Source organism: Harpia harpyja, chromosome 6 (genome assembly GCF_026419915.1).
Source record: "Harpia harpyja isolate bHarHar1 chromosome 6, bHarHar1 primary haplotype, whole genome shotgun sequence".
Classification (NCBI taxonomy): domain Eukaryota; kingdom Metazoa; phylum Chordata; class Aves; order Accipitriformes; family Accipitridae; genus Harpia; species Harpia harpyja.
This window is the reverse complement of record NC_068945.1, coordinates 545,178-569,918: the sequence shown is the minus strand read 5'-3', so window position 1 is coordinate 569,918 and position 24,741 is coordinate 545,178. Positions and strand designations below refer to the sequence as shown.

The 24,741-nt window shown below is 44.9% G+C and overlaps 1 protein-coding gene across 5 annotated transcripts; it reads left to right on the top strand.

The window, feature by feature from the left end:
• Positions 1–2,405: 2,405 nt before the first annotated feature.
• LOC128142872 (NADH-cytochrome b5 reductase 3) lies at positions 2,406–24,318 on the top strand. Of its 5 annotated transcripts, none has more exons than XM_052789520.1 (9): positions 2,406–2,466; positions 7,233–7,364; positions 11,644–11,716; positions 14,339–14,445; positions 15,818–15,947; positions 17,701–17,784; positions 17,922–18,007; positions 20,303–20,402; positions 21,995–24,318. In XM_052789520.1, exons 1-9 carry the CDS (start codon positions 2,446–2,448, stop codon positions 22,165–22,167), a joined length of 906 nt encoding a protein of 301 aa, XP_052645480.1. In that variant the 5' UTR covers positions 2,406–2,445; the 3' UTR covers positions 22,168–24,318. The 5 variants fall into 5 exon arrangements, with proteins under 5 accessions (XP_052645480.1, XP_052645479.1, XP_052645478.1 ...); XM_052789519.1 differs by having other exon boundaries at positions 2,417–2,466; positions 15,818–15,952; positions 17,706–17,784; XM_052789518.1 differs by lacking the exon at positions 2,406–2,466 and adding an exon at positions 2,757–3,230 and having other exon boundaries at positions 15,818–15,952; positions 17,706–17,784.
• Positions 24,319–24,741: the final 423 nt, after the last annotated feature.

Below are 24,741 nucleotides of genomic sequence, written 5' to 3'. Positions count from 1 at the left end.
GACGTCAGGCTCCCCCTGCTCTCTGTCCCTCTTTTCTGGCACAAGAGAATGGGGAGAGTATTTGGCGCTGTGTCACTCACATGCGAACAGCATTTCCAAAGGAATGGAGCAATAGACTTGTGGAAGATGCTCTGCCTAACAAAACTGCCACCTTAAGCATCAGATGCTGACCTCTGCCAAGGTCGAGGAAACCCTGTGAATAAGACTTGTTTCTAAAGCATGTAGACATCTCTGTGCATTTCTGGCCCAAGTATTTTGCTTTTCTAACCAGGGTGGCCAACGGATAAGTGCTAGTCGCTTCTAGTCAGGTGCCTAAACTTCCCTGAAGAGGGAAAGGGCTCATTCAGAGTTAATTTAAACCTCTTTGGTGGATTTAGAGAGGGTGAGCGGAAACACTGTGCTTTTACAGGCTTCCAGACCAAAGCAGCCAGGGCTCACACATGCATGAAGGTCACATTTGGGCTGGACAGGCTCACTCAGGGAGACTGAGTAAAAGCCGGCAGCTGGAACAAACAGCGTGCAGATCTGTAGCAGGCTCGGTCCTTTCCCCAGAGAAGCCAGAGCAGGCCTTTGGGTCACGGATATCCTTTTGTGCATGGATATAGGGAAGAGGAAAGTTTCTGAGACACTGAGTTTGCTGGACATTCCCATGGGAGCTTTGGCTATTGCTGCCAAGTCTCCACAAGCTGACCAACACTGAAAAGCAGTGGAGACTCAGCCTGGGCTGGTTGGTGGGAACCTAGCCCAGTCAGAGCTCACTGAGAGCAGGGACTGTGAGGTCTCCACCCTTCCTTAAGTATTAATTCTCAAGCTGGAGCCTCACCTGGCAGATTGTCTCCCACCAAACTCCACGGTCCCTGTGCCCAGCCTGTCTCTTAGCTATCTCCCCAGTTTCCTAAGCCTCAGCCTCTCAGTCCTGAAGTCCTTCTCTCTAGCCAGTGGTGTCATAATCCCTCCGCTTACTCGGGAGTTTCTGGTGCAGCAGCTGTCCTCAAAGAGAAAAGAGTATTACACAGCCAGGTGTGTTTTTGTCATAGGAATGCTGGGAATAAATAACTCCATTCCTGCAGCTAGATGTCTTTACCTAGCCTGTGCAGTGACGTGAGCTGCTTACCTTTAGGTTGGTCTGTTAACCTGCCTTTATTTACCAGTGCTAATTCCCAAGTTTAATAGCTAAGCCATGGCTCACTTATGAATGTTCTTACGGCCAGATAAGGTGCCTGCACGGTCAGCAAACCCAGAGGCTGGGAGAAAGCAGGTGCTTGGGGATGCAGGTGGCTCAGTACCCCCGTGTGAGCTGAGGGGCTAAGGGAGGAAATTTTTTATTGCTTTTTTTTTTTTTAATCTTAATATTAGGACTGTCAAGCATATGCCTGCCTTGATTTTGTAAGGAGAAACTGTGTCTAGGAATCATCGAGGCCTGTGTACTGCAAGTTAAGACGTATTAATTAAAGAGCTTTGAAGCACTTCACATTTAGCACAAAGACGCATTTGCTTATTAGTCATTAATTTGTACACATCGATGTAAACCAAGATTTTAGGCGGTCTGGCTGAAACATCCTTTCTTGTCGCACAGCTCAGTTCTTGTGCTTTTTGGATAAACATCGCCGTTAATGAGTCAGGCTGTGGGCCATCACTGGCCTAGACGAGACGGAGTCGATTCACAGAGGGATTCGAAGTGCCAGTGCAGGCCATCCTGGCGCCTTCCTCCGGGCTCCGAGCAGTACAGGTGGGGAAAGTTAAGGCGTGTGACGCTTATTTGAGATGTTGAAGCGTGGACATACAGGAGTTAGTTATCCTCTTATCTCGAAAAGATAGCAGGGCTTCGATGGCTAGGCTGTTAGAAAAGGAAGGTACTGTAATTTTACTACCCTTGCTTTCCCCCCGGCTGTTGCGCAGTTAATGAAGGGCGGAAGGGCGTTACGCGGTCAGACGCGGCCCCGCGGAGGCGGTGGCGGTAACGGAAACCACGCCGGTGTGCCGCCTGCGCTGGGGGCGGGGGGCGCGGAAGGTAAGCGGGGGGGCGGCGAGCGGTGAGAAGAGCATCAGCCACCGCATTTCGCCTGCGGTGGGAGCACGAACTACCCGATTTCGCCCGCGGTGTGATCTCCACGCCTCCCGCTGGCACCGGGCGAGGGGCCCAGCGCCCGGCCCGGCCCGGCCCCCCCCCCCCCCTCCGGCCCCGGGTGCCGCGGCCGCCGCCCCGGGGAGCCCCGCCGGGGAGCGGGCGCCCCCTGGCGGCCGCGGCGGGCGCCGGCCGGGTGGGCGGGGCCGCTGGCCCGCGCGGGGAAGGGGTGGGGGGGGGAGTAGGGCAGGGGAAGGCAGCTGGCGGCCAGCGGGGGGGGGGGGGGGAGGCAGCGGCTCGGCGCTGATTGGCGGGGCGCCGTGCGACGTCGCGGGGCGGGGCGGGGCGGGCGGTGCCTTCGCGTCTGGCAGGGGGCAGCCATGGGGGCGCAGCTCAGCACGGTGAGTGCGGCCCACCCCGGGCGGCGGCGGCGGGCAGCGGGCCGTCGGGGTGCCGGCTGCCGGGGGGCTGCGTTCGTGCCCCGTTCCTCCCGCCCCGTTCCTCCCGCCCCGTTCCTCCCGCCCCGTTCCTCCCGCCCCGTTCCTCCCGCCGAGGCCTTGAGCCAGCTGAGGCCCCGAGGCCTTGAGCCAGCTGAGGCCCCGAGGCCTGGCCGCGGGCGAAGGGAGAGGCGCGGCGGCCGCGGGCCGGGCCGGCCCGTCCCGGGGTGCCTGAGCAGAGCGGGGGCCGTCGGGCGGTGTCACGGGGTGCCCGAGGCCCCTGCCGTGTCCCCGTCATCCGGGAGGGAGAGCGGGGGTGCCGGTGTTGGGAGCCGCCTGCGTCCCCGCGCCGCGGTGCGGCGGCTCCGGGACCTTCTTGCGGCTGGCGTGGGCTGGGGCTCGTGTGCCAGCGTGGACGCCCGCCGCTCGTGTGCCTGGGGTAATGGAGCCTGTGTTGGCTGCCGTGGTGCGGGCGTTGTTCTTCTCTCGGTTCCCCGAGTAGTTCCTCGGTGTCCGCGCCGATGGCCTTAAAACCGTAAGCCTGGCGGCTGCTGTTGTAGTGGAGAGCTCTTTCGGGATCATGTCTGCCGAGCAGGGGGTTTGCGGTGGTGTTATCTGTAGCGAGCATCGTTACCCTCTTCTGCGGCTGCCTGACACATCGTTCCTTTCCTCTGATGCACCTGCTCAAACGTTTCTGGCTCTGGATTTGTGAGAGGAGCAGGACGGAGGTGGGTGCGACATACGCTAGTTTGCCTACAGCTGCTTATTAGGTTGCTTGAACAGAAGAGGATGAGGCAGATGCTAAACCTGCAGAAGCGAAGAAATGCCTGTCCCTTAATCCTCTCATAATTTTCTAAAACGGATGAGAAGAATGTTTAACTAAAATCACTTAAAAATAGGGTTTGAATGAGGAAGCGGGGGAGGGGGGATTGCAGCTGAGGGTACAAGATTCTTCTTGCCAAAGCAGCATTTGGTTTGTGTGTTTGTAGGGCCGTTCAGTAGTGGAGTGTCCTGCCATAAGCTTATGCGTTTAACTGTGTTTTGCTCACCACGCCCGAGTGGAAAGGACTGGCAATCTCGATGCTATGGCTTTTCTCTTTCTTGTGGCCTTTTTGTTATCCTGCAGAGGTCTGTTTCCATTAATAAAAATTCTGCTCAGTTACTTATTTTGTGATCTCTGTTAGCAAAGATTTGTGCAACTGCAAACGATGAGTCGCCAGATCTTCATTTAGTGATTCCTGGCCTTATGGTCAGCCAGCCACTCCCTCTGCTGCTGTAGATCTGACACAGCTTCCGTGGTTGCAGTGCAGTTATCTTCACGAATATCTTGATATACCCTGTGGTAAGAGTATATAGATAACTTTTAACCCATAGAATGCATTCTTAGCAAGGATAACTTCTTGTAATCATTCAGCCTTCAGTTCTTCCCTTTTTTCCTGCCCACCAGCTGATACCTTCTGAGTAAGGAACTAAAACAGCTATCTGAATTGGTGGGTGTGCTGTTTCTTTCCAGGCTAAATCCCATGAGGCTTTTGCACTAATTGACCATGAATAACAAATTGCCTTCCACGAGGCTGACACTGTGTTAAAAGTATTTGTCAAAATTAAACTACATTCTGTTCCAATAGACTCAGATCTGGTGCGTTGCTTCGAAAAGTTATCGTTATGCACATTTGGGGAAGGGGTGTGTTAATCTCATTTATTGAACAGCTGCGGTAGTTTTCACTTGACATCTGATGACCCGGAAATTATTTGCAAAGATGGGAGAAAACATTTATCTTTGCACACAGGTGGAGAAGCTGACTTGCAGAGATGATATTTTGAACTCCACTCTCCTCCTGCCTTCCTGATCATGTTACTGACATACGTTAGTGTTGAAGCTGGGACTGAGCCTAAGTTTTTGAATTCCCATTTTCAACTGCAATTTTGCTAGACCACAGCTGCGCTTTTTTTGGTCTGTTTTAGGTAGCCGCATCCGTAAATGAAACTAGTTTATTTTAACATATTAGTGTCTTATTTGAAACATCATCTGCTGCAGATACAGCTTGCTATCTCCATCAGGTCTCAATTCACTTGTTGCAGTTCTCAGTAGGGAGTTTATTTGCTGCTCTCTCACTTCCTTTAGCAACTCCACTCCCTCCCCCCTGTTTTATGACTCAATAACAAAAGTTCTTCCTGGAGCTGCAGTAATCTGGTGGATCTGCAGGAATTAAGGAATAATATTCCTGTAAACTTCAGCTTCTTCAGAAGCAACCTGTGTGGAGGTCTTTCACTATTTTCAAATAAAAGTGAGAAATGCAATGTGTGTGTGTGTGTGTGTATGGCATGGTGTGCCTTCAAGCTGTACCTAGTGTTGATATATTTTAAACCTGTACAGCAGCATTTTAAGAAGAGAGAGTTTATGCTGTCCCTTTTTTTAAAATTTTACACTTGCCACAGTTTTAGTAATGATAATGTAGGACTTTTTTCTTTTTATAGCCTCCTGAGAAATGTCACACTGGTGGAGATGTGCTTCTAAAAGACTGGTCAGGTCCCTTTAAAGTGAAATGAAAGTGAAAGTTAACCAGGCAGGAGTTTGAGCTCTTTCAAAAATTAGTGCATTGTATGCAATCTTGAGTATTTGCTGCTTTTTTTTTTTTTCTCTCTCCCCTCTGTTGAAGTGTTGAATAATAAATTACAGAGTTGGAGAGGATTTTTATAAGTAGTTGTTCAGTGTATTCTCCTGTCCTAAGTTAGGACCAAGTCTGCTTACACAGGTGAGTTTGTAGGCTGTTGTAGTGCTTATCTAACCTCGCAAGCATAGGACTGTCCCTGGGAACAGGCACTAGAAACGAAGGCACGGGCCTCTAGCTGAGCATGATCCCGGCAGGCTCTGCACTTGCAGTCTGAGTGACCCATCTTCGATCCCATAGACCCACCAAGCGCCTGAGGCGTATGGCGCTGGGCTGGGGAGGTGACATCGTCCTTCCGTCTTGTCCGCACAGCTGTAGTTGCAGCAGCGTGGCCTCTTCTGTGCTTTCCTGGGCTGGTGTGACCGCTCGGTCTCTCCTGGCTAGGCAGCCTGTGTGCGGTGTTGGGGATGGAGAGGGTGCTGTGGTGTGGGGGCATAACCTGCTCCCGTCTTCTGGGGCTTTAACCCCGGGGGTGAAGCTTATCCCTGCAGCAGGCGACATGACCATGTCTTATCTGCCTCCAAGTGCTGTGATGTAAAAGGCCCAAAGCAGTGGTGCACGTTAGGTGATGTGGTTGAGGGGCCTGTCTGCGCCTGCGTGCACCAAGGAGCACAGAGGCACAACGGTGGGTGGGGAGCCTGGGTGATGCCCTGACCCAGCTACTACCAGGCCCATCACAGGAGAGCAGCCAACTTGCGAAGGCTTGTCTCTACACACGTGCACGCAAAGGAGCACAGAGACGCTGGCAGGTGGGGGAGCCCCAATAACCCACTCCCAGAAATGAGCCCCAGCCTTCCCAGAGCTGCCTGGGGGAGCCATTGCCCTGTGGGCCAGGGGTGACCCCTGTCTGCACACATCAGCGGGGGGCTGGCTCCCCTTGCAGGCTGGGGGGGGCACGGGATGCAGGGGTTGAGCGCGTGGGGTTGTGAAGACGTTTAGGGGAGGAACTAAAGGCAGGGATCGAGGCCGTTTGGGGAGGAACAAATGTGGGGAAAATAAAAGGATAAAGGGATAAAAAGGACTGACCCTGCGTCAACAGGTCTGCTGTGTGTGTACCTTTATCTGGCTGTGTCCTGCAACCCGTCAGCGGAGTCTGTCCCGTGTCCTCATTAAACTCCTCCGTAGCTGCCTTCCTGGGGAAGGGACGCTGTTCTGCACGCACGTGTCTGTGTGGAGGTGTAAGCACCAGTACCTGGAGCCAGATGGTGGGTCGGAGGGCCTGTGTGTCTGTGGTGCCAGCACCCAGCATGAGTGTGTGATGGCTAGCAAAGGTCAAGACGGACTAGCCAGGAAGTAGGCGAGGTGGCCTGGGTGGCAGGCGTACGTGCATCTCTGAGGGTGAGACCACCGAAGGCATTGGCCGCCGGAGGGGCCACGGGTCCTGGCCAGTTGCCAGAGAGACAGTGGAGTCTGTGGTCGAGTGTGAGACCCCCAGTTACTTGGGGGTGTATGAAGGGGTCTGTGCAACAGTGGCTTCTACGTCCAGATGCCAGCTACTGGGGAGACTGGAGTCTGGGGACAGCTGCTGCGAAGACTAAGCCAGCTACTGCTGGATCCACCTTGTACACATGCATGTATGTGTATTTCCCAATAATGGACCTTCATCCTTATCAGTCAGGGAGGGGAGCAGGATGAGGCCATCAATACTGTTTGTGTGAGCATCTGTCTGTGTTGATCAGTGTGGCCAGCCACGTGCATATTTGGGCACGCGTTGTGTATGCGTGTCCATGTACATGCCTGCTCAGCCTTGCTAATGGTTGGACCTGGGGACGTGGAGCTGTGACAGCCTTGTTTCTGTCGAGCTACGGGGTTTGGTAACCCTCTGCCGGTATGCCAAGTGCCTCAATGTAGGAGTAACGTCAGGTATTCATAAAGCAAATTTGTCTGTTACGCTGGCTGGTGTTTTTTTAATACTTCCTCCTGCTGCTCATATCAGTACAAAGAAACACATTTTTTTGGTGGTTAGATTGTCATGTCATGCTACCATCTTCCTTCTCACCAAAATAACTTTCTCTTGTTATACACACGTGTCTTAACACTCTTTCTGTATTGCTGCAGTTGGGTTGGCTTGTGACATACCCAGTACGGCTTATCTATGCCACCTTCCTGAGGCTGTTCAGGAATCCCCATCCTGCGATTACTCTGAAGGATCCTGAACTGAAGTATGCGTTGAGGCTGATTGATAAGGAGGTAAGTGCATGTACAGTGCTGAGCATGACTTCTCCATGGATACTGTGAAATGCTTATGGCATCTTAAATCTTGGGTAATGTTGCAGCAGGGCAAATACTTGTATTTTAAGGAAAGGACTTCTTTCTAAATGCTCCTTGCCTAGTATAACTGGGTTCTGCAAGCAGTTTGTTTCCAAGCAAGTTAGAGAGGAGAATGCTGCTTTAGAAATGACCAAACTCATAGTTTCTGTCAGGTGTGTCTCATGTCATGGAGTACATCAGCAGAAATTCCTAAACTCTGCACTACTAGATTGGCTGTGAGACAGAAGTCATGCTGTCAGGCAGAGCAGGCAGTTTTTTCATGGTCAGTAGCATTCAGCATAGTAGTTGTCAGAACTATGTTGATACTGATTCATGTTATTGGATTTATGTACTCTAATGTTTTACAGGAAGAAGGGTGTTTAGATGGTGTAGTCCTGACAGCACCTGAGCTGTCTCAGCTTCTCTTTCTCTCTGTTAAAAGTAGAAGCTGTTCTGTACCTCCTGGGCTGCTCAACTGGGTTTTCAGAGGAAAGCCATGACCCTTTCAGGAGTTGATCTTGCTATCAGAAGTTGGTGACTCAACTTGTGGGAAGGAGACCAAAGCCATGAAAGGTGAAAAGTCCAGATTTCCCTTGGATAAACGCACCATCAAATGCATGAGAGAGAAATCTTGGCTTTTCAAGATATATTTAGTGTTGACTTTTTAAGTCAATGAGCTAGTCAGAAAGTTATCAGAAGAATTTCAATGAAAAGCACTTTGGACTGGCACAGAGCTTTGTTTGAGGTATAGGGAGTGCACTGATAGCTTGGCTTTCGTTTGTTCTGTCTGTCTAAGAAAACGGTTACTGTCATTCCGAGTCCTAGTTTCGTGGGAACTGAAAGCTTCCCCATGGCTTGGGCTGGGTGGCATTACTGAATTTATTTCCTGTGTGTACTTCCTAAATTTATTTCCCATATGTACTGGAACAATGCTATTATTATATACTCCCCACTTTCTCATGAGATCTGTAGCACGTGGTTGCAGGTACAGTCTGCCTGACCTGCAGGAGGGGAGGGAAGCTTGAGGCACTGCACATGCTTCTGAGAACCAAGCTACTTGCAGGTTTCTGCTAGTTTGTAGCAGAAGAGAATTCACAGTTCACTTGATTTTTTTGGCTAAATACTGATTTTTTTTCTCACTCTTGTTATTTTTTATATACTTTTTTTTAACGTTGGGATGGAGGAACAGCTCTTTCATAACCAGGTCAAATGCTGCTGCAAGGGGTACCTTGATCAGCTGAGAATATTGACTGATGGATGTTTATAATTTTTTGCCTAAATGGGAAATGTGTCCTGGAACAGAAGTTAATTTTGAAAAATAATAATTTGGTACAGTAAGTGCTAGTAGTTTCTAACATCCTGCCAAAAATCTGGTGCAAACGCTCTGATCTTTGGTACTAAACTTCTCAACATTGCCATATCCACCTGTCTGTGAAAGGTGAAATTAGTCAGAGTCTTTCTGACATGCTTCAGTTTGTACTTTACAAGCTATTAAATTTGAAGTAGATGAGAACTGTAATCTAAACCCACCTGTCATTACACAAAAATGTTTTAACTTGGGAGGAGAATCGTGGCTCTCGGTGTGGTTGTGGAGCCTACTCAAGACATCTGTATGGTTGGCTAGAGTTTACCTTCCATTGTAAGAGGAATTTCAGTACGCTGGTTTTGCCTTTACCTAGTGCCCAGCCTAGCTAAAGACCCTCATATTTTAAAAGTTTCTGCTATTCCCATTACCATGTTGGTATTTATTCCCTTTTTGTGACTATGAAGCTGCTGGTACTTTCACTGGCAGAGCACCAAAATGTTTTGTGTTTAAAACAAAAAATGAACAAATGAACTCCCTGTTTTGGGGGTTGTAATTTTTAACCTGATGTATTTTGATGATATAATTGAGAGTATGGCCTTGCAGAAAGTTTTCTTAGTGGACTGTGGCCCAAGCAAAGGAACAAGAAGCTTGACCGGGAAGGGAAGTGGCAGGAACTGCTTAGACTGATTTTACAGCTAAAGAAAATGGGCTGCTGGTGGCAACGGAAGACTGAGTTGCATGTACTGGGCTGCCATACAGCAATACATGTATGTGAAATTTCAGAAGGATTCCGCAGTTACGTAGAAACAGTTTTTAGGTGTCTCCAGGCTAAAGTTTGAAAAGCACTGGTCTAGCGAATGCCTAGTTTGACATATAAGTATCTTTTAACGCAGCTTAGATTTTTGTGTATGAGAGCTGGAAATCGAACGTACCATGTTGTCAAGCTGTTGCGAGCAGAAGCCTTTCTTCCTCTACCTGCTGTCTGCCTTTTACCCACCAGCTGAAATGTTAACATCTGCCCAAATTGGGTATGCCATACCTCCCGTCTGTTGAATGGAGAAATAGGGGTCACAAGGCTGCTTTCTAGTGTTTTATCATAGGAAAAAACTGTCATAATATGGTTAGGTGTGCTAATTTATTTTATGCCTTAAAAAAGCCGACAACCTCAGGGTTTTTTTTGTGATGGTAAGCATAATTCATTTGTTGCCTTTCAGTGGCTTCAGCAAAGCACCAGCCTGCAAAAACTGTTCTCCAGCTTTGCATTTGCAGTTGCAAGTGTGGAAGACTCCACAGCACCTGCTACTTGAGACAGAAATGCGTGCTGGTGTCTGGAGGCCAAGGGCTTAGAGTGCTGCCAGATGATAGCATTGGGGAATGCAGTGGAGATGCCCCCATACTGGAAGTGGCTTCTTTGTCCTGTTTTAAGGCTGTCTTTAATCTGGCCTTGACTAACAACTTGCTGAATGGCATGCTCAGTGTCTTGGCCACTTGGCCAAGCTGTCTCGACTTTAATTCATGAGATGATTAACTGGGAATTCAGAACTTTGTTCTTTCTGCGTGCTGTTAAAGACAGCATTTTAAAAGATTATTGGCAAAATTGAGCTTTGAAGTAGTGAAGCTGGTGCTGAAATTTCCATACAGAAACAGCAGCGGTCAGTGCGAGAGTAGCAGCGTTAAGTCCACATTAGCTGTCATTCTAGTGGAATTTTCAGTGGCAGTTACTGTTCCTGAATAGACATAAGTACAGAGAAGTCATTTTTAGGCTGCTGCTCGGTTCCCTTCTTTCTTCCGCATTTACCTTAAAATGATTTATTGTGAAGAAAATTTCATCGGTGTGACCAGAACTCAGAAGGGAAGACTAGACGAACTGTGATGAGAAAGGAATCTGTCTCCATTGGTTACTTTAAAAACAAAAAAACAAACAAGAAGAGGGTTACAATATTTTATAGGATGCTTATGAAATTTTCTCTAGAAGGGATATTATGTCCCATAGGGCTTTAAAAAAAGAAAGTAATTGGATGAGGCATTAGGCTGTATGCTGTTTCTGTCTTTTTTTGCTGTCTTTCAGTCCCATGAATGTGACCTGATTTTTAAGAGATAGAAATTACATAGTATAAGAAATAACATTTTATTTACTCATTACAAACATTTTATTCAAGATATGACTTTCCTAGTAAAAGATTAGAATAATTATCCCAGCTGGACTCCATAATACTTTTATAATGAAATTCTTATCTAGATAGAGTGTTCTTTTCAATTTTAGTTAAGAATTAATTCAATTTTTACAGAGAAAATATTTTTAAGGCTCTCAGCATAGCAAAGGGGACCAGGTTGCTACTTCCTGATTTTCTTGACATCCACTAGTGTCTTCTGAAATCATCTACATTGAAATGGTTAATTCGTCTGATTTTGAGACATCAAAATCAAAATTTTTGGCCTTTAACTCCTGCATATTTAAACTTTAAATGAGAACTGAAGAACTGATTAATTTTTATCTTGTGGCCTTCTCACAGAAGGCAATGTAAATGTTCATACTATTGAGAAAGTTATTGTTTAGTCTTAATCTGTATATAAGTATTTTATTAAGTTTTGCTATTCACATTTAAATATACATCAAAACCGTATTTGCATTTGTCTGTTTTATTTCTATTTCTACTTCTGTATTACTTCTCAAAATATTTTGAGATAAAGTTAAGTTTTCAGGGAGTTTGAATGAAAAGTTGACCTCTGCTGGACTGCCATTTTCAGAGGAGTTCATATTTGCATTATGCAAAAATCTCAGTTAGGATGCTGCTCTCCCCAGAATATTTAATCCTGCAGGAAGCAAGACTAGCGTATTGGTGTTACAAGTGAAATCACAAACATTAAATCCCAACAACATAGCTGATTGTTCTTTTTATTTTCCTCTTTCAGGAAGTTACTCATGACACAAGAAGATTTCGATTTGCTCTCCCTTCCATAGATCACGTTCTGGGTCTGCCTGTAGGTACGTTCTGTCTTTCCTTACTGAGAATCCAAGTGTTGTTACGTATACTATAAGAGATTTTGTGGGGATTTTTTTCCTACATTTTGAACTGTTGAATTTCGAATACTGTCCACATGGCTTGAGCCAGTATTTAGAGCTTTGCAACATTATCCTCATGCTGTGAGTCATCTGCAGGGTCTGATATCTTGTGTACTTACAGAGAGTGTACATCCAGCTTGTTTCTGTAAAGACAGTGGACTGGTCGTTACTTGTATTTTTCCAGTCTCGACTTTCCAGCGTGTGTTATTCCTGTGGTGCTTGGTCTCTGTGGTCCCTTTCCATCCCCTGAGGCAGCGCACTCAGCTGCTCCTCCTCTAACACATGCGGTTTACCAGATGATCTGCTCACTTCTGAATTTGCAGCCAGTCTCATGGAACTTCTTAATCACCATGGGGTAGATGTTTCCTTAGGCCTTGCCATGTGGGGTGTTGCCTTCCATAATAGCTTAGTGCTATTGTTTCCGACTGCTTATATAAAAAGCATTTAATTGTGGCTTGTGTTTAATAGGGACTTCTGCCTTAAGAACCTGTTGCAATCATCTGTGGATCAAGTGCTTCGCGGTAGTCCTCAGCACCTTTCCAGCATTACGGTCCATCGTGTTTAGGTTCCCTCTCGTTTGGGATATATTATTCTCTTGATCCTGTTAAGTAGCCACGAGGGCAAAGCTAGTTTCCCTCCCTTGCCCATAATGAACATTGAGGAGTGAGCTGTCTCACATCTGTAATTGTTCTTGTCCTACACGCCAACAGAAAAGGAGCCGTCTGGGGTGAATTTGGCCTGCTGGATGCCACGGCTTCCTCCAGTGTTTTAGTAAGGTCAGGGCAAATCAGCCAGTTGTTTCAGCGTAGCCCGAGAAGGTGCATGCCTGCCCTGCACAATCCCAGGAGCAGCGTAGTCGTGATCTCGAAGGTGCTCTGCACGGGCTAATCTGTGGGTGACTGAGGGAGTGGTTTACTGGGCACGACTGGGGAAGCAAAGATGGGTGAAGGCTGGTGAGGGTGGTAGAAGCAGCTGGGAGCAGCAGGCTTGGCAGCCGTGGCACAGATACTGGCCTGGATGTTTAGTCCAGCCCCAGCATTTCGCTTTTACCACCAGCTGGAGCGTTACAGGAAAGAACGCGATTCACTCTGAGGGAGAGTGGGATTGTGTATGGCCCCATGCAGAGGCTGCCAGCTGCTGTCCTGTCAGTGTGGGTGTCCTCGTTTCAGCTGGGGTAGAGTTTTACTTTTTTTCCCCAATTCTCTCCCCCATCCCACTGGCTGGGGAGGAACTGACTGAGTGGCTGCATGGTGCTTAGTTGCTGGCTGGGGTTAAACCATAACAGTAAAAGCGTAAGGCATGTTTTCCCTTTGGGAGGAGCACCTTTTTTGAATTTGTACTAATTCCTGTGACGCATGCCCCAGCAGCAGTCCCGTCTGCCCAGTTTCACAGTCTGCAGTGGTCCCCATGGGCCTGTTCCTGGAGGGGGGGCGGCGAGGCCACCCCTTGCCTGGAGGAGGAATGAGGGGCTGCTCCTGCAGCTCCCCTCAGGTCTTCCCTAGCAGCAAACATGTGCTGCCAGATGTGTATAGGCTTTGCTGAGAGGGTTATCTGAATCACCCTTGCATTATGTCCGTGTACAGCTTCAAGTGAGGTATGGTTGCTCATTTCCCAAGTCACCAGGTAGCACATCCTCATTCACCTACTGGTTTGCCTCACTGGCCCTCCAGCTTGGCAAACCAGCTCCCAGTAAAACCTCCTCTTTGTGTTCCTGTAACAGGCAGAGGAGCTGCACCGTCTTTGGGGAGCTGCGTTCATCTTAAGAGATAGTTTGTTCTGTTGACCTAGTGGTGATAAAATGACAAAAAACAAATTCCCCCCTAGGTATTCTTCATTTGGGTCTCTTCAGGGTGTTGGAATTTTATAGGAAAACCTTTCAAAGGTGTTAATTTTAGTTTTTTTCATCAGAAACATAGACATTGAGAAAAGAAACTATTGTAGAAAGTTCGGTGAATGTGCGACATTGAAACGTGATTGCTACATTCAAATGTTAAGCTGGAGGAATAGCAGGGTTAGAAAAGTGCTTTATGTCTAGGCAGCCTTAGCAATGGCAGCTAGAAGACTTCCTGGTAGACATGAACGATCTGTTGTCAAAGTAAGAACAGTTATAAACGCAGCTGTAACTAAACTGTAACAGTTTATAACTAACACGTTAATAAAGAAGTGTGAACAGCACTTGATGGTTTTCCTCTCCTTTGTCCTTTTTACGTGTCTGTATGGGAGAGACATATCACATCTTTTGCAAGATCTCACGTACAGTTAGGGCTTTGGTAAATGTAAATGCATGAAACTATCGGAACAGATATGACTAACATATAAAATTAGCACTGGAGTTGTCTGCCCTTCCAGGTTGAATCTGTGCATGGTTAACAACTCTGGCAATGCGTTACAAGGTCAGGAAAATGAGAGAGGAAAATGTGGTGCCCCCCAAAAAGGTAGTTAGGAGAACTTTGAGACTGCGTTTGCAGTCCGTGCCAACTCAATACATCCACTGAAAGAAAAATCTTCTGAAAGCAGACTGCTTTTTTTCTTCCCTGCGTACAGGACAGCATATCTACCTTTCTGCACGGATTGATGGAGCTCTGGTTGTCAGACCTTACACTCCAGTTTCCAGTGATGGTGACAAGGGCTTTGTGGACCTTGTTGTCAAGGTGAGAATGTCATGCTCTTTTATCAGGCTGGGCAACTTCTGAGCCCACCTTTACACTTGCAGTGCTATGTGTAGTCTGATGTGCTGCCTTCTGTTCAGGTATGTGCCACTGTGGAGTTCCACTGTTGTAACAAGTGATCTGCAATTACCTACAATCCATATGGCATTTGCAAGCACTTCTTTAGTGAGTGTGTCTCATGAGATGCTGCATGATTTTCTGTATTTGCATACTGCAGTTTTCCAAAATCTGTGTAGACCTGCAGATGTTCACACACTTTTTTAATCCTTCTGAAATAAGGAATTAACCTTGCCTGAACTGTCAGCTTCTTCTGAAGCTAATGTAATACGGTCATTATGATCGTTAAGAGTGGTGATCATTATCATTACTGATCCAGACAGTGTGAATGACTGGTTTAATTGGCAAGAATATGATTGAGTCTTGTGATAATGTCCTTTTGTTTTGTCTCTTGGTAGCTAGACTAAGCAAATATATTTAAAGCTGGCAGGAATTTAAAACCTGAATATCTGCACTGGATTTCCTCTTAGAATTTTACTCTTAAGTTTCTTTCTTCTTCGCAACTAATAACACTTTGTTTATTGTGAAACTAGACATGAATTTGCCTTTTACTACCTACTTACCTTCATGAGTATGGCGTTGCACATGAAAGACATGACAAGGGAAAAATTTAAATATTTGACTCAGAAATGTTTCACAAGACTCCTCCTTCCCAGTGTGGCTCTCCATGTATGCAAATGGTGCTGTTCTTGTAAAAGTGTAGCTAGTCTCAGCTTGAAGTCTTTAACACCCATGTGATTTAAAACAAACCCCAGCACAGTTCCAGCAATGTAACTACACCCACTGATACCTGTTGGTGAACAGTTGAATATTCAGTTAGTTGGTATCCACTTTTTTGGTTACTCTAACTTCTTTGAGGTGCAAATAGTCGGCATCCCAAGAAGGTGGTTTGGGTATATCCCTTTGCAACTGAGCTGTCAGGGATCTTTCTCAGAAGTTTTTCTGTTTGAAATCACAGTGTTGGTTTTTTTTTTTTTTCCTGCCTTTGTTTTTTTTCCCCTTTTGAACTTGGGTGTAAATCATGCTGATTATTTAGATATATTTTCTATGTTACAGAAATACAATGGAGAAATTGCCAGTCTGTGTCCAATCTGATCAAAATTAGGGCAAGGCTGGCATTTTAATCTTTTTCTGAAAACTCAGTGCTTCTGTTTTATTGTCAGTCAAATCTGCATTGGTAGTGTTTTTATGTACTGATTGTATTCTTTGCATGAGGATTATGGGTACCTAAATATTTAAAGGGCAAATGCTCGTCTTTGAGCTGTGAGATTAATTGCTTCATTGTTATTTTTAACAGATCTACTTTAGAAGTGTCCATCCGAAGTTTCCTGATGGAGGGAAGATGTCTCAATACTTAGACAGCCTGAAAATAGGGGATACTATTGACTTCAGAGGACCAAGTGGTCTACTTGTCTACAAAGGAAAAGGCAAGGCTGACTCGGAAGATATAGTTTATCCAGAGTAAACAATACAGAAAAAAACATCATAAAGTAGTAGTAACACTGGTCACAGTTTTTTCCGGCTGGGTTCAAGTTTTTATAGAATCATAGTATCATAGAATCGTAGAAGAGTTTGGGTTGGAAGGAACCTTTAAAGGTCATCTAGTCCAACTCCCCCTGCAATGAGCAGGGACACCTTCAACTAGAGCAGGTTGCTCAGAGCCCCGTCCAACCTGACCTTGAGTGTTTCCAGGGATGGGGCATCTACAGCCTCCCTGGGCAACCTGTTCCAGTGTTTCACCACCCTCATCATAAAATATTTCTTCCTTATATCTAGTCTAAATCTACCTTCTTTTAGTTTAAAAGCATTACCCCTTGTCGTGTTGCTACAGGCCCTGCTAAAAAGTCTGTCCCCATCTTTCTTAAAAGCCCCCTTTAAGTACTGAAAGGCTGCAGTAAGGTCTTCCCGGAGCCTTCTCTTCTCCAGACTGAACAACCCCAACTCTCTCAGCTTTTCTTCATGGGAGAGGTGCTCCAGCCCTCTGATCATTTTTGTGACCCTCCTCTGGACCCACTCCAACAGGTCCATGTCTTTCCTCTGCTGAGGACTCCAAAGCTGGATGCAGTACTCCAGGTGGGCTCTCACCAGAGCGGAGCAGAGGGGCAGAAAGTCTGTGGCTACATTTTGATTACACATACTGCATAAACTGAACCTTAGCTATCATCACCTCTGTTTATTATTTGGGCTGATACTCTCGGTATACTCACGCTCTCCCACTAGACATGGGGATTCTTTTCTGTTGTTAGCATCTCTGCACAAAAGAAACTTCTAGTGTCTTAATTAAGTCAACAGCCGTCTTGAGGGGGATTGTTATGTGACTATCGAAGTGCTTGTTATTGATACTAATCTCAAGGAAGGGAATTCTCTCCCTGCTTATATGGACACAATTTATACACTGATAAAAACACTTGGTATATGCGCTGTGCAATGCTAATTTCCCAAGTGAAGATGAATGTTATCAGTAGGAAGTACTTTTATGCCAATATAAAATATCTCACTTTGGCATAGTGCAGCCACAAATGTGTCACAAAAGCCTTCTGGCAGTTTTGTGAGCAGCAGAACTCAGAGACGTGGTTTTCCAGAGCTTTGTATATTGTGTTCATGTTATCCTGGATGAAGAGAGGTGTGAATACAACAAATACATCATTTTGGGCAATTTCAAACTCTGTCAGGTTTGGCTGAAACTGGCAAATCAGCTCAAAAAGAGGAGATAAATATACAAAAAAGTACACCCTGCCTATTTCAGGTTTTCCCTTAAAATAATCTGCATGGGGTAAAAAAACCTCTCCGAGCAGATTAATTCCTTTGTGTAGAACTGTTTCCAGAATCTGGGCTTCTGAATATCGCTGGGGGTATGGGACATGAGCAAATAGAAGTACAGGTAGTGATGGCTTGATGCTATAGTCAGGAGTAAGCAATAACCCATGTCGGCGTCGGCTGTTATCATCATGTGTCTTACAATCTCTAATCATCTTCCAGGATTTGTTTTAATTTGCGACTTCTTCACCTTTGTCTCGTTTCCTGCTCCTGCTTTATGGAGGGGGAAGGGTGACAGGGCTGGAACAAAGTCAATTAGCTGAATAGGCTGGGAAGGGATCACAGGCGCTGTTTCCTGCTTTCTTCAATGTTTTCCATCAATATCTCTCTCTCCCCCCCGTTCCCCCCCCTCTCTCTCTCCAGGCGAGTTTGCTATTCGGCCTGAAAAGAAAGCTGAACCGGTTACTAAGAAAGTGAAATATGTGGGGATGATTGCAGGCGGGACAGGTATGTATATATAAAGATTAATCCTTGGTTTCTGACAGCTGGTAGATGTATTTGTTCATATTTTCTCTCATGTGCTCACTTGTGCTTTCTTTTGCTCCTTCGCATTCTCGCATCATTGACCTGCCTTTCTCTTTCAGGGATAACACCTATGCTGCAGATCATTAAAGCAATCATAAATGACAAAGATGACCCTACCATTTGTCAGCTGCTGTTTGCTAATCAGGTAATTCTGTCCTTTTTTCTTTTTATAAAGTTTTACTTAACAGAACTCCACTCAGCAAATTATATTCTTGCTGAGAAAGCCTGGTACAGAAATACAAACTCTGAGGGGAAAAGTGAACTGAAATGTTGAAAACTTCCCATATAAAAGCACTATAATGAATTGTTTTTTTAATGTTTCTACAGAAATACCACTCTCCTCCCAGCTAATGCTTGCTTTCCTGTGTCTTATTGCTCTGTTTCTAATCCAGTTTATAAATGTTTTAAAACTCTACATTCCTTTGTGGAAGTTGTTAATGTTTTGGGCAGACTTTCAAAGCTGTCTCTCTTTGTGGAAACATCAAGGAGGTGGACATGTGTCTCCTTCAGCGATTGTAAAACTCCCCAACTTCACAGCAGGGTTTGTACATGGAATCTTTCTGTTTGAGAACACCTTAGGTGAGGCTAAAATTAACAGTGGTCTCCAGCAGCTCCCTCAGCTATGGAGCTGTGATTCTGCATGGCTGTCTCCTTTCATTTCCATTTCCTCTGTCAGTTCTTCGTGTGTTTCTATTGCTCTTTGAGATGTATCATACTGCTGTGCTGGACAAAGGGAAGATCTCTCATGCATGGAATCCTTGCGAGAGATTTCTTGGATGACCAGGCAACCCAAATGGTGTTGTGCTGCTGAACTGCAATGCCCCTTCTTTGCCTGATGTTCTTCTAGCACTAATCATTTTGCTTTTAAATTTCTCCATCAAAATAAGTACTTGTTTCTGGATTATGAGCCATTGTTTGTGGTGAACCTCACTTCATGCCTGTGTTTTTTAGCTTCTTTAGGGTCTCCTCTGTCATTCCTTTCTCCTCTGATACTCAGTGTGTCCTCGTTTTCTTTGTACCACATCTGAATTACAAACCAAGATTTTTCTACCCAGAAGCTACGATCCAAGTGCCAACAGATGCCCTATTCTGATGCTTTATTCCAGTAAGACCTCCTCAAGAGCCCTGCTGGTGCCCTCTGGTGCTGGCTGGTGCGGCTGCAGCAGCTGGTCTCTGCTGAGCCCTAGGAGTTGGCATAAAGTGCAGCCGGTATCAGGGCAAAAGGGCCAGGATTTGCTATGAGTAATTCAGAATGACTACTACAGGGATAGAGCTGCTGCTTTAGCAACCTAGAAAACCTACTGCTTCTTGCAGGGAGGACTTGGGGAACAGTTGCCTGTGTATTAGCAACAGCCTGTGTAAACAAACATCAATCCTTGGCTTTGAAGAGTCCTCGTACCCAGTAACTGCACAAATATAAAGCAGCCTCGTGACAAATGGTCAGTCAGGAAAGCCTCCAGACTAGATGTTTTTTAATACTGAATATTTAGATTTTTTTTTTAATACATGTTTTGCTGATCTTTTATTTTGGCCTTCCTGAAAGAGCCGTGTTGGATTACAGATGACAATGTACGTGGGCTAATACTGTGCTTCTGACTGGCATGCTTTGAGTTGGTCAGACCCAGTAATAGCTTTTCTGGAACACATGTAACTGCAGATCCAGAAATAGGCACCTTCTCGGCAATAGTTGCTGGCACATTCCTCCTTACCCCCACAGTTACAGACATAGTGGTGCCCTCAGTGCTGAATTATTAAGGTTGCAGAGGATGGTACCACTTTTAGTCTCTACCCTTTTCCCTCCTTCCCAAACTGCCGCTGCTGTTACAGGAATAAGGCTTTCTTTTGGCCTTCAATTATGTTGCATCAGGGAGGAGCAGAACTTGATACCCTGGGTAATATTTGTTGTTCCAATCACAACTTGATACCCTTTTGGTTATTTGTTCCACATCCTGTTTAAAAAAAAACAAGAAATCTCTGTATGGTGGTGCTGATGAAATTTGAAGTGGCAAAGGTGAAAAACCGGGCATTTTCCTGACTGAATGGCACAGTATGGAGGGGTAGGGAGATACCTGTGTGCAGTCATGGTTATTTTTTGATGAAAGTTTTTTTTGTAATAGGAGTGCTAAAAGAGGGTTTTACTCTCCTGATTCTACCACTACTTCTCTGAACAAGAAGGTTCTGTGTTTTGATACAGGTTTTGCTTTGTTTTATTTTTTAGAGGGAAGGCATTGCATGGTCAGGATTTGGGAAAGTTATGAATCCTTTTATTAGCTCTGCCACAGGATAGTCATGAAATAACTTGTGTTTGCTCTCTTCAGCCTGTAAAATGGAGTTGAATAATCTGTTCATCTCATAGGTCTGTAGAGTAGCTAATGCTCTGTGGTCATCTGAGGGCTGCACTCAAATGTAGAGCATAATTGTTGTTTTCCTTACCCTGCAGACGGAGAAGGATATCCTGTTACGTTCTGACCTAGAGGAGATCCAGGTTCAGAATCCCGGTCGCTTTAAGTGTTGGTACACACTGGACAGAGCACCTGAAAGTAAGATCTAACATGCTACTTCCACTGAAGCTTAAGTTACGAGTATAATGCATGTGTTTGACAGGAGACATGCTATGTCATGTTCATATTTCTGAGCTCCTTTCTTGCTTAATGAATTGTGTCTGAATGCATCCAGTAGCATCACTCTTCACACAGCGATGCACAGAAACTCTTAGATGTAATCAGGCAGTGTTTGCAACGCTACAAAGCTCACCTCAGGTGAATGGCAGTGCGGTGTTCCTTCCATGACTACACCTGAATATTTACCATTATTTACTCTGGAAGGTGACTTTCCTTCTTCCCCACAGACATAAATATAACGTGCTATCTTACTGTCTTATGTTTAAAGCATACATTAAGGCAGCTGCAGTGGGAGTGTCAGAGGCACTGTTACCTCACGGAGATGTGGCCAAGTGCAGACACCTACCTAGCTGTCACTGTATGGCAGTTCATGGTAGCTGATCTTCTTCCTAGGCAATGGAATTGGCTTTGTATTAACAGTGTTTCTCAATGAAAATACTGTTCCAGCTTGGTGCAGTCCAGTTTTAAAGATAATGTGATATAGTTGGCTGGTCTAGGTGGGAGGATGAACCAGCTGAATGTGCCTCCCTCAGCTGTGCAAGTTTGAGGAAGAAAAGGCTAAATAGTTACTGCCGTTGTGAAAAGGTGCAATAGATTCTGTGTCATTCCGTGTCGTTTCCTTTCTTACCATTCCTCATCACACCCACCCACATCAGGCTAGATTCATACTCCTATTCACTGGTAGTTTGGGGCAGAGGAGGAAAAGCTATATGCCTTCTCCTACCTTGTGACCAAGAATACACCTCTGGTAGGGTGGGGGGAAGGGTCTTGCTGTCCCCACAGTCTGTTGCTGTCATGTCATCTTCTGCAATTAGTGTTCTGGAATTTCTAATCACTGTTCCTTTTGTTTGATATGTATGAATTGTGAACTGATCTTAGCAGTTGCCATAAAAGTTCCTCCTTAGACCCGCTCAATGCTGTTCTGCAGACTTTGACTACCCTATGTCAAACCAGACCAAACCTGGAAATTTTTGGATAATCTGTGGGAGAAAAATGTGTCAGTCTTACTGTGTCCAAAGGTTTGGGTCGGCAGCTTTTTGCATCCAGGGCTGGAGATGTGATGGGTAAACCTGAATCCTAGTATTAACTGATTAGCACCGTGAGTGTTCCAACCAGGAACAACTTCACCAGCTAGATTTCCCCTAGTGAACTTGTAAACAGTGGGGTAGGGAGGATGGATGTTGTTATTTCACAGTGCTGGAGCTGAAGAGTTTCACCTTCTGTTCACAGCTCTGCTTGAGATTTCCTTGGGGCTTTTAGCAAGCTTTATTAAAAGTTAGCCCTTGTTTTCTCCATACATCAGTTTTGCATCTGAAAAGCAGAGGTGACAGTTTTTCCATGTAGCATAACTGTGTTGAGGACACTAATGCGAGTGGAGTGTACAAATGCTACACTCCAGAATGTTACGAAAAAACCCCAGACCCCCCACACTTCATTCTAAAGTGACTTGTGTCTATCTTTTCCTCCTTTTTCCCTCGTTCCCTTTCCCCTACTTTCATTTTTTTTTACAGATTGGGACTACAGCCAAGGATTTGTGAACCAAGAGATGATCAGAGACCACCTGCCCCCACCTCAAAATGATGTTCTGATCCTCATGTGTGGACCTCCTCCGATGATCCAGTATGCTTGCATTCCCAATCTGGACAAACTGGGCTACACCAAGGACATGAGGTTCTCCTTCTAAAGAAGACTGATAATTCAGTGATCTTGTGTAGAAGGGAAGAAAAAACATTTAATGGGGAACAGGACAAAGCTACAGACATGGCTGATGCACAGTGCTGGGAAGCTGCATTTACATTAAAAAAATGCTTCATTTTTTCTGAATCTCTGGCAAGTAAGACACTTAAGCTCAACTGTACTAAAACTGTACTGTATGTTGCACAGAAACAACTGTATTGTGGAATGGTAGTCATGCCTAGTGCTTGGCTATACTGTATACTCTGTCTCAAGGGAGGACAGTAAACACTCATTTACACTTTTTCTTAGCACTGTAATCAAATGGCAGTAATATCCTACTTCCTAACACTGTGCATACCCAGTATTTTATGGTATGAAGTATGAAAATATATAGAAAGTGCTGGATTATTCACCTTGCTTATGCCAAATTTTAATACTTACAGAGCTTTTACACTATGAGGGCCAGGAGTGTTTGCCTTGTATGCATAATCTTTGCAACATCAGAAGCTTAAAGAAGATGCTTGTTCAGTTGAAGGGTGACAGTTAACCATTTACGACTGAAGTTGTTCAAGCTGCCTTGTTAATCAAAACAGAGAGGTAGACAGCAGCACAAAATTTGTTTGCTTTGTATTTGGGAATAGCCTCTCAAATGCAAACACTTTTCCAGCTGGTCACAGTTTTCATCCCTGAGCAATGAAAGAAGCTACAGAAAGCAAGCAGCTTTGTGCACTGTTCCACAAATAGCTGGAATTTTTTGCTTGTATGTGTGTGGAATACTGAAGAAAAAAAAAAATACTAACTTTTGCATTTACTTTTGAATAGTGGGTGGTGCCATAGGAGTACAAAAGCATGTGTTCTGCATGTCCTGTGCAGTGAAAAAAAAATGCTGGGTGAAAATTGGATCTAGTTTTAGTTTCTTGTTTCCCAGAGATGGATTTGGAACAAAGGGAGCTCAGGTTTCATTGACAGGGTGGGTTTCAGCAGGTAGCCCAGCTTGGGATGCGGTATGTATACAGTCGGGGGACCCGCCTGTGTGTCTTGCTCAGGCAAATCTCCAAAGGGTTTTGCTTGCTAAGGATGCATAGGAACAGCCTTAAGTCACCAAACTGACAGCAAATTCAGATGTTTCACTGAATCTAAAACTGTTTCTTAGATGCTGTTTATTATAGCTCTGATTTTTATTTTTTTTAAATACACTTTTTTTTTACAGCAGCCTTTAGTAAACTTAAGGCATCTTGCATGCCAAACCTTCTGCTTCTGAACAGCAGAGATGCTGCTGAGATCGGAGCTGTCCTGCAAGGAATCTGTGAAACTAAAAATCTTGCTCTGGTGATGAAATCAGAGTGACCAAAAGGATGTTTAGTCATATATGAAGTAATGTGGATGCTAGTTAGTTAGCTACAAATGTCAGTGTATAATACCACTTTTTTAAAGATTCGGGTAGGTATCTGAGGTTATAGCTTGCCATGTTTTCTCTTGTGTTTGTACAGCAGATGGGTACTGTGCACTTAAAAGGTTAATTTTTCAGCATGAATTAAAAGGAGAAAAAGATAGTACAGTTAATTTAAGGAACCTCAAATGGATACTACTGTTATTAATTTTATTAATTAGATGCTTGCCTCTGAAGTCTTGAATTTTTGATGTGCGCTTCTGAAACTTGTTCTTTAATACTATGCTCCAAAATTCAATTACTCCTCAAGTAAGTTTCAGTCCCTTTTTTAGGAGGCAAAAAGCAGAAATATGAGAGAAATTATCTTGCTGCTGGTTTATATCACTGTGGGATACACATAAATTTTTTTCATTATTGTATTTAATAAAGTTTTCTTGTAAAAAAATAACTCTACCTGGTTACTCATCAACTATTTTGTATTACTTACTCTGCTTATTCAATTACTGGCTTTTTTCATATCTGTGTAAGAAATAAAGTATCTTGCAGGTGAATCACCTGTGTGTTACTGAGCAGAACATCATCTTCAACCTCATAAGAGACAGACTGTAATTGTAAAACACTCTATAAAGTGAAGGTTCAAAAAAAAAAAAAGAGAAAGCATTAGATTTGTTTACCCAAGTGCTTATCTCTTTCTTTTGTTTGAGTTTGGTGAAAACTGTTGTATTTGGATGCTGAGTCAAGGAGTAAACTGTCTTTCTCTCCCTATCACTCCAGTCTCCTCTTTTTACCTTTATTTTGTACATCTTCCTTGTGACCATGAGGCCCTTTTAATAAACAAAAAGAGGGATGTTTGTTATATAATATCTACTGAAACAAAACTGAGTCACAGTCCCTTTGGCTTGATGGTCCTGTACTATACCATTTAAACAAGTCAGCGTTAAAGTTGGTTTTACTTTTTTTTTTTCCTTTGAGCCAATTCATCTGTCTTACAGAAAATATGAGTATTCTGTCATTTTTCTGGCAGAATGTGCTGAGTACTACTAACCTCCATGTTATAAAGCAGCTGGGGAAACATGAACCTCCTGCATGAAAGGTGTTTCCTGAGAGAAACAGGATTGGAAGGGCTGCTGCAGCTTCAGCTTTACCAGAGGAAGGTTGCCTCCACTTACCGCTGTGCAAAGGCAGGTATCC

Excerpts from the sequence above, each read along its gene's own strand:
- LOC128142872 (XM_052789518.1), top strand. The coding sequence starts at position 3,177 with ATGCACCTGCTCAAACGTTTCTGGCTCTGGATTTGTGAGAGGAGCAGG. Across the intron at positions 3,231-7,232 it reads GTGAGAGGAGCAGGACGGAG|TTGGGTTGGCTTGTGACATA; the intron begins GTGGGTGCGACA and ends GTATTGCTGCAG. Across the intron at positions 20,403-21,994 it reads ACTGGACAGAGCACCTGAAA|ATTGGGACTACAGCCAAGGA; the intron begins GTAAGATCTAAC and ends TTTTTTTTACAG.